At 52.9% G+C, this 16,377-nt stretch overlaps 2 protein-coding genes across 2 annotated transcripts; both read right to left on the minus strand.

The window, feature by feature from the left end:
• Positions 1–4,260: 4,260 nt before the first annotated feature.
• Positions 4,261–7,333, minus strand: KCNJ4 (potassium inwardly rectifying channel subfamily J member 4). The gene is made up of 2 exons (XM_010169942.1): positions 7,296–7,333; positions 4,261–6,049 (listed from the first exon to the last, which is right to left on the minus strand). Exons 1-2 carry the CDS (start codon positions 7,331–7,333, stop codon positions 4,720–4,722), a joined length of 1,368 nt encoding a protein of 455 aa, XP_010168244.1. The 3' UTR covers positions 4,261–4,719.
• A 2,683-nt stretch (positions 7,334–10,016) lies between these two features.
• On the minus strand, positions 10,017–11,105 carry LOC104526486 (endosome-associated-trafficking regulator 1). Its single transcript, XM_010169944.1, has one exon. It carries the CDS (start codon positions 11,103–11,105, stop codon positions 10,017–10,019), a length of 1,089 nt encoding a protein of 362 aa, XP_010168246.1.
• Between the last annotated feature and the right edge of the window lie 5,272 nt (positions 11,106–16,377).

The raw sequence follows: 16,377 nt of genomic DNA on the forward strand, positions 1-16,377 counted from the left end.
CCTCCTGAGCAGCCGGAGATGCTCCCACCCGGCTCTGCGGATGTAGCACAGGGCTGGAGCCCGCGGGCTTTTCCAATAGTGGTGCTCCATTAGAGCCCAGCTCTGCTCTTTCCACGGGCAATGGCAAAACAAAAGTCCCATTGATTTTGTGGGGGCAAGAGCAAACCCCTAATGGCCTGGGAAGGTAAGGTGCTTTTTCTGGCTTGGGTTTTGTTTTTTGGTTTTGGGGGGTTTTTTGGTGACATTTGAAACCACGGCCACTTCATATTGCCTGTCCAAAAGCTGGGAGAGACTTCAGGCCCTTCTGCAAAGGCAAAGGAGGGCTGCTAAAGCTCCAAGCGAGCTGAGGAGGCATTTTGCCCTGCAGAAGTCACAAGCCTGCGTGCAGCTGCTGGGGCAGTGCTGTGTGCCCTGCTCTGCTCCTGGGCAAAAGCTGGATGAAATCGAGCTGCTTGGAAAGGGATGCATTTGTTCAGCAGCACAGAGGTTTTCAACGTCGTTTCCTGATAACAAAAATTCAAATCCATTTTTTCCCCATTTTGAGATTATTGTTTCATTTCTCAAAAATATTTTTAGTCACAGTGTGTATCAAAATATTTTGCTGAGCAAGTTTGGGGTGAGTTGAAAGGTGCTAATGACAGTTTCTTTTCAAAAGGGTTGTCCAAAAGTGTCACCAAAAATAAAACATGAAACAAGTTTCTCAAGTGTCATTTAAAACAAGAACAACATTAATCTGAAAGCTGGGAAGAGTGACAGCAATGTAGTTAGTTGTCATGGGGTAGAGGATCTGAACCAGTGCCTGGATCTTATTCATAGGGAAAAAGTCCTTCCTCTCCCCATTATCTTTCCAGTGTTTGAATAGCTTTCAATAACGAGCCAAGAAAAATGTTCAGAAGACAGACAGGAAAAAAATATAGGTTGTGGGCAGATAAACAAAGAGGCAGTGTCTTCCTCCTGAAAAGCAAGCCGACAACCCCTCGGGACTGGGGGCAGGTCTTGGGGAAGCAGCCCCTCCATCAGATCCTGGAGGAAGGAGGGAGGGAGCCCAGGGATGTTGTGTCCTGATGTGCAACAGGGGTGTCTTCTCTGGAGATCGCAGGACAGGAAGGTGTCACCTACCTGAAAGATGATGTTCCATATATCATATGCAAAAGCCTGAATACCAGGTGTGTTTACAGTTGTGAATGGTTTGGAGAGCTGGTTTGAAGACTCCTTAAAAATGTCCAGTCTTCTTTATAGCAAATATCTTTCCAAGGTGGATTCTTCTGGTGGCCTTTCACGGGCTGCATAAGAGAGTTCCCAGCCTAGAGCTGGAGAGGCACTTGTTGAGATGGATGCTGCTGTCACCTGTCATTTGTGTGTGTGTCATTGGGTGTTTATAGGATGAAGTTGTGATATAGGATGGGTTATACCCGCAGTGTGGCATATGCATGTAGGTACGTGCAGCGTGTACTTGGGCGTGAATACTCTGTGATTCGTGTAGGTACAGAAGTACCCGTGCAGGAGGATGTACATACTGCTGTGTATCAGCAAAGCCTGTGGGCATGCATGAAGCTTGCAGAGGCAGAAGAGCACTTTTTACTGGGAGGAGTGACCCCACTATGCCGTCAGATGGACTATGTGTGCCATTTTGCAACATAAGCACAGCTGCAGAAGGAGCACCTGAAGGTCTGACACTTACCCATCACCTCTGTTCTCCTGCACTCTGGCTGTTCCCCTTTGTCTGCCCCTTCATCCCGCTTTTTGATTTGTCCCCTGCCTCTCCCTTGGGTCCTGCTCATCTTTCTTGACTCACTAACAGCGTGATGGCATTGCCAGCTTTCTTCCAATTTTACTGTGAATGGCAGGGGTTTAGCTGGGTTTTCTTCAATGCCTTGGTCTCTGCTCCATAGTGGTGCCAAATGTGCCTGAAAAGGGCCAGCAGGTTCAAACATATACACGGAGCTGAGATACCAGTGTGGCCACATGATGCTTGTTCCCTTAGCCTTAATGCAACCTTCTCCCATGTTTTCCCCAAGAATCCCACCATCTGAAGTGAGGGGTGGCAGTGCTGGCCTGTGTGCCACCTCCACCCCCCCACCTGTGTGTGTCCATGGCCCTGGTGCACCTCAGCTGCCCCATCCTTGCCTGGGCTCCCTGGGTGCAGGGTCCTTCAAGGTGAGCCTCCCAAGAGCTAACAGGCTGTGGGAACTTCATCCCCACCAAGCGCTGCCATCTGCCTCTGAAGGATGCTGCACCTCAGCAAGGGGGTGCTCAGCCATGCGGGTCCCCCCTCTCCTGGGGGTCATCTCCCCTGTCTGTGTCCTGGATGCCCGTGTCCTTGCACAGAGTTCTTTCTCAGTCCATTAGTTTGTTTCCACTGCCGTGGCCAGTGGCAGGCACTCGGCTTTGAAAGCTATATTAAAAGCCGGGTCAATACCAGCCCCTGCTTATTCCCTCTGGGGAAAATAAATAAATAATGAAAGAAGGGAGGTAGGGAGGAAAGGACTTCGTTAATTAACAGTGGGGAGGAGAGGTGGGACAGGGACCCACGTGGAAAAATGAGGCTGCATATCAAGTTATACATGGGAAAAGCCAGGAGGCACCAGGTTCCATGAGCTCCTGTCCCCACTCTGTGCCCAACAGGAGGAGAGTGAGGCATCAGGAGTGATCCCTTTCCTTTCTCCCTGCCCAGTCCTGATGCTCTACTCTTCAGTTGTCAACTGTCCGTGCTTCTCTCCCCCGGCCAGCTTCTCTTCCCCTCTTGGCAAGGTTGCCAAAGGCATCAGATCACTGCCTGGGTGCAAAGCAAACCCATGCAGGGCAGTTGTGTCCCCACAGAACCTGTGCGCCAGGACAAGAAAGGGCCACGTCTGGGTCTAGATCCATCTTGCTAGTCTATCCCTGCTCCTTCTCAAATGTGTTCCCATATTACCTCACTTTCTCTTATTCTTTTTCCCTTCCTCCTCCTCCGCCTGCCTGCTGTGCCTGCTTCTTCCTCTCCTGCTATTTCCTTCCTTCCCCTTCTGCTTCCCCCCCCTTTCTCTTGTTTCTTGAACCAATTCCAAATTGACATTGAGGTGCTGTTTTTCTGCTTTGAAGATCAGGGGTTGAATGGGACATAATTTCTTCAGCCATTCCCCTCACAGAACAACTGTTGGGTGCTCAGAGCAGTTTCCTGAACTACCTGTTTGTCCTTCTGTCCTGATACTCCTTCTGAAGGAGTATTTCTGCTGCTCTAAAAGGAAACGGCTGACCAGGTTTTCACATCTTCTGTGAAATGACAGCAAAGTGATGTTACAGGTCTAATTCTTGTTGATGCCCTTCCTCATTTCCCCCAGTTCTTATTACCTCTCACAAAAAAAAAAAAAAAAAAGAGTCTTTGGGGTTTTTTATATTTTTTTGAGCCTTACACCTAGAGTGGTGTCTTGCATGTCTCTGCCTCTTCATCAAGCATATCTATAACCCTTCCCTGGCCAAAACTCTTGTTATGTCCAAAGCAAGCAGGATTGTTTGACCCATCCTATTGGTAATTTTAATGCAAATGCTTCCCTCCCTCCGTACATTCTGTATGATCTTCTCCCTGAGGAAATTCTCTGAGCCTTTTATTGTAGGTCTTTACCAGAGAGGCTCAGAGTTCGGGAGCCCTCATGGTGGGGCTTCCAGGCACCAGTGCCCTACGAACAGCAAACACCACCCTAATAACTCTCATCAGTCTCTATACCAGACTGCAGCCTTGGGATCTCTCCTTTACTTCCAAACCTCCCTCTGGGATATTAAACTTTATTAAAAATAAATAGTTACAAATTCAGTTTTACAGCTGATGGCAGCAGGGAGAAGAACGGAGGAGGTGACAGGAGTAAGTTGGGGGTCTGCTGTCTGGTCAGGTCACTTGTCTGTCATCCCGGCTGGGCTGTGGCAGGGAACAGTCTGAGTGTGCAAGCACAGGGCCCTGCCTCCTCTGCCAGGCATCTCAGGAGAGGAGCAGGACATGTTTTTCAAAAGGACTGGGAGAACTGGAGTCTGAGTCCGTGGAGCCGAGCTGCTTCTGGAGGTGCCAGATGCCAAAAGCCAAGGAGAGTGCAGAGTAGGCTACGTAGAGTGTCCTGGTCTCCTGGCTTCGTATTTGCAGTGGAAGAATATGGATTTCAGTTCTCGTTCTGTTTTACATACAAAGAAAGAGTCATGTGCAACAAGCAATAAACATGCAAGTAAACCCCTCCCTTGAGATCCTCCCCCACTCCCTCCAGGAGTCCTAAACTCTCCTATCCATCCTCATCTGGTCAGTGCTTAGGTATTGCTCCTCTCCTAGTGATGGTCATGACTCTTGACAGCCATGAGGCCTACCCACATCAAGAGGGAACAGAAAGTCTGCCGTTGCCTCAGCATCAGAAACACTTGCTGCAGGTCCCAGTCTGTCTGTTGAGGGCACGGACTCCTGTTGCCTCTACAGAGATGAGAAACCAGGTGTGTTGCTCTCCTGTCTCTGGGCAGGAAAGGGATCCTGGCACAAGCTGTGCACACTGGAAGAGTAGCTTATCCTCACACCTCTTCCAGGCGGTATGACTTCATGGGAAAGGGAATATATCAGAGCAGCTCCAGGCCTTGATGTATTCAGGGGCTGAGAGGAAGTCATGGGAGGCATTTTTTGGTGGGCAAGGGACTTATCCAGCTACATACAGGTGCAGAATGGAGGAGGAGACGGTGAGCAATGGATGTGGAGTGGGGAGGCTGGAGGAGTTAGATGGCTGACTCCCTGCGGTATGAGATTGTATCTAGAGGCAGAGTTGCCTGCAGCCGTTCCAAGTCCAGGTGGCTTCCAAAATCCATCATCTGGATGACACCTCCCTCTTCCTTGGTGTTGCCCCCTAACACCACACCCACTTCATCATCATCTTCATCTTCGTCTTGACAGACAAGAGCCAGCTCATTCTCATAGCAGAAGGCACTGGGAGGTGGGGGAGAAGGTACGACAGTCATCTTGCTTTCTTGCAGCTCCCGGGCTGAGCAGCAAGGCGTGCCAGCTACCTCATAGGTCTTGTGAAAGCGTGAATAATCCACTTTGTAGTGATTCTTCTCCTCAAACACAACTGGTTCAAAACGGTGACCCCAAAGGATTTCACTAGCCAGGTAAGAGCTTCGTGCCTGTGTGGTCATGGCTGTAGCTTCCACCATCCCCTCCAAGATAACAACTATCTCAAAGTTCTCCGTCTCCAGCTCCTCCTTGCCAATCCCATAGAGTGGGCTCTCCTCATCAATCTCATGAACAATAATAATGGGAGAGACCAAAAATATACGATCGAGGCCCACATCATAGCCCACATTGAGGTCCTGCTGGTCCAGGGGAAGGTATTCCCCTTCCTCTGTCATGTAGGGTTTGATGAGCTGGGCTCGGACGTGGGCCTCCACAATGTGGCTCCTCCTCAGGTTGCCCACCCGCCACATGAGGCACAGTTTGCCATCCCGCACGGAGATGACCGCATGATGACTGAAGAGGAGGGTCTGGGCCCGCTTCTTGGGCCTTGCCATCTTGGCCATGATGGTACCAATCATGAAGGAGTCAATAACGCAGCCCACAATGGACTGGACCACAACTGCCATGATAGCCAGCGGGCACTCATCAGTCACGCAGCGGAAGCCGTACCCAATGGTTGTCTGTGTCTCCACTGAGAAAAGAAAAGCCCCCACAAAGCTGTTCACGTGCATGATGCAGGGCTTGAGGTGAGGGGGACCACCTCCCACCACCGGTGCATTGAGATCACCATGGAATAAAGCGATGCACCAGAAGAGGAAGCCGAAGAAGAGCCAGGACATCAGGAAGGCGGCAGAGAAGATCATAAGCATGTACCGCCAGCGTATGTCCACACAGGTAGTGAAGATGTCAGCCATGTAGCGCTGAGACTTGTTGCTTAGGTTGGCAAAATAGACGTTGCACTGGCCATTCTTCTTCACAAAGCGGTTGCGGTGCTTCCGCCGGGGGGCATGTCCCTTCCCGTTCCGGCTGTGCCCGTTCATGCTGCCCAGTGTGGAGACCTTTTGTCCATCCTCTTCAGTCGAGACGATGCTGTACCTGGAAGAGAAGAAACAGGCATTTCCAGCAGAAATAGCGAAGAACAACAGCAGCCACTGAGAAAGAGAGGGCAGGAGACACATGGGTGGCCCACAGGGCTATGATACTGCGGTGCTGAATATCACAACAGCACATTTCTCTGGTTATTGCACGGTAGTGCCACCTTGACCAAACTGGTGGAGCTTGGCTGCAATTGTTGGGTCTTGTTGCCAAAAAAATTATACCTAGTCCTGACAGGGCAGCAAAGGAGAAGAAGTTTGCAGTGCTGTGCTTCCTTCCAGCCTTTATGGTGAGGAGGGACCCAAAGCTTTGAAACCTGGTGGCAGCTGGGACAGCCGGGAAGCCTGGGAGCAAGCACCCACGGTCTGGCCACATCTTGGCCCTGACATTATATAAGGTCATGAGTTTCTATTTTCTCCTCCACTCTCCTCACTGATTTCATGGTATGTTGGTGACAACGTTTATACACTTCCTGCACTGAGGACAATTCTGTTGCCACAGCAACGTGCGTGGCTCCCAGTATCCCACATCTGAAGCCAAAGGTGTAATTTGGAGATCAACAGCCAAAGTACTGGCAGATTTCCCTGGAAGAAGCTCCCCACACACTTTCTAGGAGAAATTTACCCCTCCAGCTCCCCTCCCTTGCAGGCAGCACTGCCACTGCCCCTTGTGTGCTGTTCTGTCTACAGTTACAGATACTCCTTAAAGACATGATGGCAGAAGATGCTCTGACCACTGAGGAAATCCAGGGAGTGCATAGACCCACCAAGACCACTGTGCCCTCATGACTGCTCAGCCCTGGCTTCCCAGAACCTGTCAGGCTCACAGTGCCTCCCTCCCACCCCATGGTGTTGACATGTCAGCTGGAGCCCTCCAGCACGGGCTCCATGACCCTTGCCTTCCTCTTGTGGGAAGAGGGAGCAGGGGAAGGACACGTGGCTGGAGTTGTGACCCCTGAGGACTCCTGGGGTCAGGGAGCTTCTGCAGCACTGCTGAAATCTGTAATTTCTGTTTGAGCACCACACAGCGCTTTGCTTCTCCTCTGTAGCACTCCTCCTCTGAGCACTGTCCCCATGGCTTGGATTGGAGAAGGAGAGAGGAGCCATACCTTCGAGCAGGAAAGCCTCGGGCAGATAATTTGAGAAGAATAGAACAAAAAGCAGGCTGAAGGTAGGGCCTGAGGGGCCAGATGAGGAGGACCAGGCCACCCTGAGGAGCAGCAGTCCTTGAGAAGGGGGTTACTCACCGGTTGACTCGGACGCTGCCCATGGCTCGCTGTATCATCAGGTGTCAGGGGGCTGCGGGAGCTGGGAGGACGCAGGATCTCATGCAGCGGCACTCACATGGGACCGGGCGGCTCCAAGTTTCACCTCCAACGAACTGGGACCCATGCTACCATTTGTGATTGCTCCTGGGCACGCGCCTTGCAGAGAAGGGCGAAGCAAAACCCAGTCAGAGCCTCCCTTGACAGCACCCGTCCCAGTCCCAGAGCAGGGGTTGCGGGGTGTCGCAGGGCTCCCAGCCTTTTCCTCAGGAGGGGTCTGGAAGTGTCCACCGGTCACCCCACCACAGTCTGGCTCGGGCAGGTGAGGAGCTGATGGATGCAGACCGGGTCGCACGGCCTGCAGCCCCCACGCTCCTCGGCATCTACCTCGGCTGGGAGAGGTGCAGGGCCAGCCGGTCACCGCTCTCCAGATCAAGGGCACAAGGACTGAGCAGCTTGCAGGGCCCTTGCCCTGAGCCATTTTATTAATATCATAGCTTACAGGAGGACGAGAGCTCAGCCAGGCTAAATACCTTGCACACAAGGACTAACGAAGCACAGACATACACAGCAGCCCTCAGGGATCCCTGTCAGCCCAGCCTGACCCAGAGGGGATCTATTTCCAGGGGATGCAGAACATCTTCAGAACATGTTTCAAAGAGGAGAAGAAAAGCAATGGGTAGAGCCAAAAAGGAGAACTGATGGAAAGGAAGAGCTTAGGGGTAGCCGAGGAGAAGCCAGTTAGAGCAAACAGACCTTGAGACGTGCCCTGCGTACAGCATCCAAGGAGCAGCTCAGCAGCAGAACCCTGGGGAGGATGTCCAGGAGATGTTGTGTCCTGACCTTGTCCTCCCCAAACTGAAGAACGGTGAAACCGAAGACTCAAGCGCTGACCTATCCCGCCTGCCCAGAGCTGCTGGGAAGTGAAATGCAGTGAGGGGGTAATGACTCACAGATTAGGAAGGGCTTTGTACACCCGTGCTAATCCTGCACTGTAACCTTTGGATTACAGCAGCCAGTGTGGAGCACAGGACACAGACGCAGCCAGCTAGTTTACTTTCTCCCAAGCTCACTGATGAGCAACCAGTGGTTGCCATATCTGTGACAAATCCAAGGATTTCTGGGTCAAATCCAAGGTTTAGAGCTGCTTGCAAGTGGTCATGCACGGACAGGAAAGAGGAACAGCAAGTGATGTTGTCAGGGTCAGAAATGCTGGTGAGAACCATCATTGTCTCATCATCAGTGTTACAGAATGGGGCTTCATGTGGCTAAGGGTGACCACCAGCTTACCCCAGTTAGGAACACAGACTAGAGAGCGGCAAGTAAGGATCTCCACACATCACCTCTGATGTGCAAGCGCTGCCATTGTCATGTCTGGGATGAAGATTAACCAGCAATCTCTCCTCCAGAGACCAAGGTTACTGAGGTGGTTTAAGCCCTGTGGCAACACAAACATGGTTGTTCAGATGAGTGGTATTATGGGACCAGGAGAAGACAGCAAGCTTGTAGTCCACAACTCACCAGAGAGAGGGAAAAGTGAACAGCTGCCCAGAAATTCCCGTGGGGAAAAAGCCCTTTGGCACTGAACTCTGCCAGCACCCACCCCCTCACCTCCCTGTGGCAGCCACCAACTCTTTAAGGAGGGTCGGTTTGGCCAGATATAGTTTTGTTGTGCAGCTGGGAGAGTCTACAGCAGAAACTAGGGTCAGTAACCTAAATTCAACAGAAATATTGAGGGATGACCAGGTGATGAAGAAAAGTAACTTCATGCCCACAGATGGTCCACTAGGATAAAGCTAAGATGTAGCTTCAGTGCAGGGTCCCACAAGTCTTTAGGAGGTGACAAAGGCAGGCAATTTAGATATACTCCTCCATGCTAGCTCCAGCTAGGAGAGAAAGGACATCCTATCCAACCGGCACTTTCCTTAGCCAGCTCGGATAAGCCAAGCTCATCCTTAGCCAGCACTGACACTGATACCTCAGGAAAGGCACTGCCATAGCTCACATATGGATACTTCACAACTTTCTAGACATTTCTGGCCATCACTACCACACCTTTCTCCAGCTGCAGGAATGGGTGAACAATTTCTAGAGACTTCGGATTTCTGGCCCAGCTGGTGGTCACCTCCAAAAGAAGAAGAAGGATGACCTAAGGAGCTTCTACCCACTGAAATCATGTGCAGCAACACCGGGATCTCTGCTCCTAACTTTCTCCACCTCACCAAGAAGGGGCAAAGGAAGGAGATGGAATGCAGGTACCACAAAGGCTGTCCTCAGCTTCGGCTCTGGCTGGTACAGCTAAGGGAAGGGATGGGCACACTGTGCAAGAGCACTGCATCCTGCGCTGCACCTCGTGCTGCTGCTGTGCTTCCTCCTGCTTCCCAAACGGGAGCTCAAGTCAGCTGGAGCTGTGGCACAGCCTCTTGCACAGACCCCACCATGGCTGGACCTTGCAGCTCAGAGCCTGGGAAATATTTGCTGCTGGCTCCGCAGTGCCAGGGGACACCATCAGCAGCTAAAACTACATCACTACCTGCAATTTGCACTTAATCACAAGAAAAGCATTTCCATGAAGAATAAAGGCTAACGATTTGAACACACACATTCCAGCATGTGAGAGCAAATGGTTTTAGTACAGGCTGTAGTGGGAGATTGGTGGTCTCTGTCCATGCGCTCATCCATAGAACCCCCACAGAATTTAGTTCAGAGCTCTTCTTCTGCTTCAACTTCGGAAATTTTGCCGGTAGATTTAAGGACGTCAGCAACAAAACGCAGTGACTCTGCTCCAGAGGTGAGCTGTTTGATGGACCAGTTTGCACCCGTTATGATCTGGTGGAGGTTCTGCAAGGCAAAGTCTATGTTTTGCTTCACAGCCCCCAGGTCAGTCGTTTGGCCTGCTCGTAGGTTTTCATTCTCCACCTGGGAGCTCTCCAGCTCTTCCTGGAGAATAAAGATTGCCAGCTTCAACTTCTCCACATTGCTTTCTGCCTCCAGAGCCCTCTGGGTCATTAACTGGAGACTCCACTCAGTCTGCTGGAGGAAGGACTGTTGTTCTTGGGTTTCCCTCTCCTCTTTTTCCAGGCTGGCCTTCAGCTGCCTCTCCAGACTCTGCACCCTCTGCACCTGGATCTCCAAGGAGCTCTTCAGGCTCCTGACCACCATCTTGAGCGTGGCATTCTCCTCCTTCAGCACGTCGCAGGTCAGCTGCAGGCATGGGAACTCCCTGTCCCCGATGGCCTGCTCCTGCTGCATGTGGGGCTCTCCTTCCCTGGTGCACTCTGAGTACCCCAGATAAGGGTCACTGGCATGGGCCCGTGGGGCAAGGTCATCCATGCCCAAGTGCTTGCCCGTGCTACACTGGAAAGAGTCATAGGAACCATACAGTGGCATTCTGGCAGTTTGGAGAACATGTGATCTCTGATGCACAGGAAGGCGAGAGGTCCAGCTGTAGTCCTCATCTTCGGACAAGCTGCCAGGCATTTCCATGTCTTTGTAAAATGGTTCCTGAAACTCCTGATCTTCCTTCTCAATCTCCAGTGCATGCTTGGCCAACTTATTGGCATGTATTCCGGTTTTCACTCCTTCTTCTTTCATCACATAAGAGTGTCTGGGATTTAGGGAAAATGAGATGGCTTCTCCCAGATCCTCCACCTGACTGTCACCCACACTGTCACAGCCCTTGGACTGGGGTGGAGGACATGTGGAGTGGCAGGGGCAGCTAAATTCGTCGTTGTTGGCATCATTGGCATCATCATCTTCCAAGACTTGAGATTCTGGGCCGACCCTCTCCATTGTCCCAAAGACGTCAAGCAGCCATGACATTTTTCAGGACACTTTGGGCTGTAGCAAGTAGGAGGATCGATGTTATCTTCCTGGAGCCTGGGTCACACAGGCAGGTGACACTGACGAGCAGTGTGCCAACTTCTGCAGCCTCAGCGATGCTCGTGGGGGAAGAGGCAGTCACTGAAATCCCTCCATTTACATCACAGCGTTGGTCAGGATGGAGCAGAGAGGAGGGCCAAGAATCTCTGTGTCTTTGCTATGGGGAGAACAGGAATCATGAAGGTCTGTGATGTCATCGAGTGACTTCACTGCCTGCTGTGATGTCATGACCAGGGGCAGAGGAACCAATCAACTGCAAAAGTGCTTTTTTGACAGCAGGAAGATAAGCTGGATCCTTGTGGCTGCAGCGCTGACCCCAGCTTGGGGGTCAGATACTCAGTGGGCAGTGAGTATCTCATGAAGCCACTTGAGACCTCCAACATGCAGTGGGGACAGGGACCAGCCAGCCTTGGGCAGGCAGTGTGGGGCAGAGGGGACAACCCTGCTGGACAGGTTACCAAGACATCTCCAGCAGCAGCAATATCAAGCTGCTGGTGTTTTACTGCCAGAGCTCATCCTGGGCAGAGACAGGAGCCATCACCAGTGCTTTGGCCAGAGGCATCACCCCAAGCTGGCCGGCGAGGGGTTCGCGCCATGGTGCTGCCGATCTGATTCATCCCCTGCTGCCAGCTGGCGCTGGGAAGTGTCAGTAATACCGGGCGCCGCAAACTCAAAGCGGCACGAGCCAGGAGACGAACGAAAATAAACCCACTCACCACTTCCACCCCAACACACCCCCACAGCGTGCACTGCCACCATGGGAAAGACAGGCAGGCAGGTGAGAAGCCCTGGGCTGGGGACTGCCATCGCATTGGGCTGGCGTTTGCATTAGCCCTCCGGAGATGCCACGTCAGGAGGTGATGTAGCCACTGTCCCTCCTCAGCAGCTGGTGGCCCAGGGCCATCGCTGACAGCCCTGCCTGCAAAATGGGTACTACCAGCTTGGCAAGGCCAGGGGCCAAACCAGGAGCCCCAGTACTATGCGAGCTCTGTTCAAATGTCTGTGAAAGGGTCCTATTGCTCCTTGGAAACCTAAAACACAAATGGGATGAAAGGGGAGGGCTCAGAAATGCCTCCAACAAAAGGGGATGCCATTCCCATCCTGAACTGGCAGCTGTCTATTGCACAGGCCAGGGGAAGCAAAGCCTTGCTGAGGACAGAGGTGCAGATCCCGGAGCATGCCCAGGGACCTTTCTCAGAGCTTGCTCTGCCTCCTGGGACCCATACGTGCACAGAGGAAGCTGGGGAATCAGTGGCAACTCCTGGGGAGTGGGGCAAAACCCCACCAGTGGGTGCAGCATGGGGCACCCTGGGAGATGCTAGGCAGGTGACTGCAGTCCTGAGAGATGCATCTCCATCCCATCAGTCCCCAGTACACGTGAACACCCGTATTTCACAGCCTGAGAAAGCCCTCTGGCACTTTAGGAAGCTGCTGTAGTGTGGGCATTGCAGTCCCGGTCTTGCAGGGTTGAAGTCATCAGCCAGGTAGGTCTCCAGGGGCCAAGAGCTGCCTCCAGCCCTGCAGCCTGGGCTGCTCTTCCCTCCTTCCCAAATGCTTTCCCCCTCCTGCACCCTAGATTAAGTGATGCTGGGGACACCCCCACTGTGTTGCAGTCATCCCCTCCTTCCTGGGTGACACCATGCTCCAGTGGCACAAACCATTGCACCAGCCCATGCTGCTGCCCCAGTGCTGTTCTTACCCCGAGCAGATGCATGGGGCTGGGCTGCTGACATCGCTTTCCCAGGCACCTGCAGGCTCATCATGTCAGGGCACGCGGTGCTGATGCAATGCCTCCATCACTCCAGCCCCCGTACACGGTGCAGCGCCTGGCACGTCCCAGGCTTTCTCCAGCCCCTGCCAGAGCGGATCATATATTGTCAATCCTTCCTTAAAATCGCGGTGGAAGAGTCTCATTAAACAGAACAGAAAAGTCCATGCTGAAGCACTCCCCCACTTCTCTTTTTATAACAACCGTATCTGGTGCTCTGGGATGTACACCATGAACGACTACGATGGAAAAATCCCAAGGTATTTTTATACTCTTAGTCTTTGCTTTATCTGGAGTCGTCTGGCAAATTCTTCCCTCCTGTCTGTGGTCAATATCACAGCCGCTGGTTGCACTGCACTTTGTGCCTTTATTCCTCTTATCAGCTGTGTAGCATGGTCTGGTTTTGAGATCAACATCCACAGACCCATCCTGCCGGCTTGGGCACGGTGACAACATGGAGACATCTTCCCACCTCTTGGGGAGTCAGGGTGGAAACACCCGCAGCAGAGAGGGGACCCCTTTGGCTTTTTGCAGAGCCTCGCAGACCCATGGCATTCAGTTTGCACTCTCCATCCTCTTTGTAACTCCATCCCTCCTCCATCTCATCATCCTCACACGTATTCCTGGGGTTCATGTTGGGGCTCGTAGGGCAGCTCAGTGCCCCGGGGCTGTCTTGCCACAAGAGACGGTGGCCGAGCTCTCACTCCTCGGTGCCGGCAGGGCTGGGTGCTCGGCACTGTACGAGCTCGCTCGAAGGCAGTCACTGTGCGGGAGAGTTTTACCACATTAAAAAGGCAAGTGACATATGGAAGGTGAGGGGAGGAAGCTTGTAATCAACTCTATACCATTTTTATATACACACTTCTGCCTTTTCGTTCAATAATTATAAATAGATCGAGTAAGTGCCAACAGTCCCCATCTGCCCTGCCACTCATGAACCGCTGACCAGTTTCTCTCTCCAAAAGAGGATTTTATTAAATGCCTCTGCCCAGTTTATTTTTTCTGGGGTGGAGTGAGAAGGGGGCATTTTTTCTCCACCCTGTAAATCTCTGGAGCCTGGGGATGGGTAATATAAAAACAAAACAAAATGATTTGAAGTTAAACCATCTCAGTGTGTGACTCAGAGCTATTCATAGCTCCCTGAAGCCAGCTGCAGCAATGGAGCCAGAAGGATTCTGCCCATATTATTATTCCAATTACCATCTGAATTAAAAGTTTGAGCAGTGATCAGCCCACATACTGATGGGAGGGGGAGAGAAGAAAGCAAAGAGAGAAGGAAAGAAAGAGAGGGAGAAAAAAAAGATAAAAATGGGATCCACACAAAGGTCCCCAGGATGACAAAGTCAGAAAGAGGCACGGAAAGGTGACAGCATCACCTCCTGCCTGCTCCCACACCGCCCAGGTCATCCCTGCTCTGGCCACACCATCTGGGCAATGGTCCTGTAAGAGCAGCTGCCCTCTCCCTGGGATCACAGCCAAGGTGGGGTATACCCCACGGCGGAGCTGGTGGGACTGGCACGGGTGTTCACCCACTCTCCTCCAGCTGAAACAGGGCTGGGGGGGACAAGAGGCAAGAGCTGGGGGCAACTAAGCAAGAGTGTAAGGAGAGGATGCTGCTGGGGTGAAGGCTGGGGAGGAGTCCCCGCTTTTTCTTGTTGAGTGAGGGAGGTGGCTGGTATCACAGGGAAAATGAAATGCTCAGAAGGCCCCTGGCCTTCCCTGGGTGATGTTCTTGGCTAAAAAGGAGATGCACTTTTGTGGCAGCCAGGGTGAAGACCATATCCCACCTGCTCCGGAGGAAGCACTGGGGCTGCAGCTGTCCTGCCAAAACCGTGGACTAGGCCCCAAGGGGTTGGTGCAAAACCTACAAGAACTGAAAAACCAAAGGCACTGGGGTGTCCCCAAGGTCCCCATGTCCTGGACAGCTGTGATGCCTCCTCCAGGTTCAGGCGGCCTCCTCCAGCTTCCCAGCATGAGTGACAGCAAAAAGGGCATTGCCCCTAACCCCCACCCCAGGAGCTCCCTTTGCTGAGCATCCTGCCCTGTGGGAACCTCACCGAAATGCTGTCCCCAGCAGTGTCCCTGCACCTCGGTGTCTCTCCAGCAGAGCCCCTTCTGAGCCCCTGCCAGCCTGGCCAGAAAAGCTGCCCATGCAGGGCCTCTCCATGGCTTTTGGCTGTTTGGGATGAGGATTCTTATCGGTGCGCAGGAAAAGGGAGACAAGGGTGGCTCATGTCACCCACCTGCCCGCTGTGGTTGTGCTCCTGACAGGGCAGGGACTGTCTGCTGGTGCCTGTGGAAAGCACCCAGCAAGGCAGGCGCCTGCAAATGGGTTACGAACAATGATAACAGCAACAGCAGCAAAGGTTGAGCAGAACCCAGGGCAAAGCCTGCTCTGCACCGAGCTCCCCACCGAGAGAGGCTGCAGCCGCCGCCAGGGCTGAGCTCCCAGCCTGGCCTGACTGCTCAGCACTAACCCATCAGGGAGAGAGGAGAAAATAAATATTTCCCCCCAAACCCTTGTCACTGCTTTAACAAGGAGCCCAGCAGAGCCACCAGCTTCCTGAGGGGGTCCCAGCTTCTCCTCTCTCAGTCATGCCTGTTAGGCACCAGAAACAGAGCTGAGGGGGCATCCCAGGTAAGCTGCAAAACCGCACTCCCGCAAAGAGCGGATCGACTATTTCACTACAAGGCTGCTGGCTTGTATTGCTGCAGCTTGCTTGGTCTGGTTAAACAAACACACCTGAAAGACGTCAAGCTTAAGTGCTGCCCGAGGTCGGCAGTCCAGAGGACCGCCCCCTTCTCCATCCCCTGCCCCCTGACTCCCCGACGTGGCAGGGGCTGCAGCGCGGATGGGCTCGGGTGCAGGGGGAGAGCAGTGCGAAGCAGGACACGGCAGCTGTGTGTGCATGCTGCTACGCCTGCAGTAGCCCCCTGCCATCCTTACGGGTTGCTGTCGTACCCCTGCTCTTCCAGGCTGCCATGCTCGCTCCCGCTGACACCCTGCCTGCTCACCTGCCTCTCGCCCACTGGCACTCGGTGCTGCCCGCAGCTTCTGCCTGGTCACCTCCACCCAGGCACGAGGCTCTTTCTTGGTGGTAGAAACAACATGGACAGGACAGGAGAGGACTTCTGGGGTTCCTGGGTGTAGTCCCATGGCAGGCACCACCTCTTTGTAATGCCATCGAGCTTTCTGGAGGGATGAAGTGCCTGCCTGTCCAGCCTCTGGGTTCCGCTGTGCCCTTCAGCCCCTGTGCTCACTGTGCTGCTGGCGGGGCCAATCTATACAGCTCTCATGGAGCTGTAGGGCTGCTTTATCTTCCTCTACAGCAGAGTCAGTTTTGACATCCTCTTTCTGTAAGTCTCTTTTTGGCTGGCTCCTCTGTGTGGGTGCCTAAGCAGCCGGGCAGCAAA

This window comes from Antrostomus carolinensis, unplaced genomic scaffold (assembly GCF_000700745.2).
Source record: "Antrostomus carolinensis isolate BGI_N321 unplaced genomic scaffold, ASM70074v2 scaffold20056, whole genome shotgun sequence".
Taxonomy (NCBI): Eukaryota; Metazoa; Chordata; class Aves; order Caprimulgiformes; family Caprimulgidae; genus Antrostomus; species Antrostomus carolinensis.

What these genes read in the sequence shown, in the direction of transcription:
- KCNJ4 (XM_010169942.1), bottom strand. Translation starts at nt 7,333, where the DNA reads ATGATACAGCGAGCCATGGGCAGCGTCCGAGTCAACCG. An exon ending in GGCAGCGTCCGAGTCAACCG is followed by an intron (nt 6,050 to 7,295) that starts GTGAGTAACCCC and finishes CTTCTCTTCCAG; the next exon opens with GTACAGCATCGTCTCGACTG.
- LOC104526486 (XM_010169944.1), bottom strand. Translation starts at nt 11,105, where the DNA reads ATGGAGAGGGTCGGCCCAGAATCTCAAGTCTTGGAAGATGATGATGCC.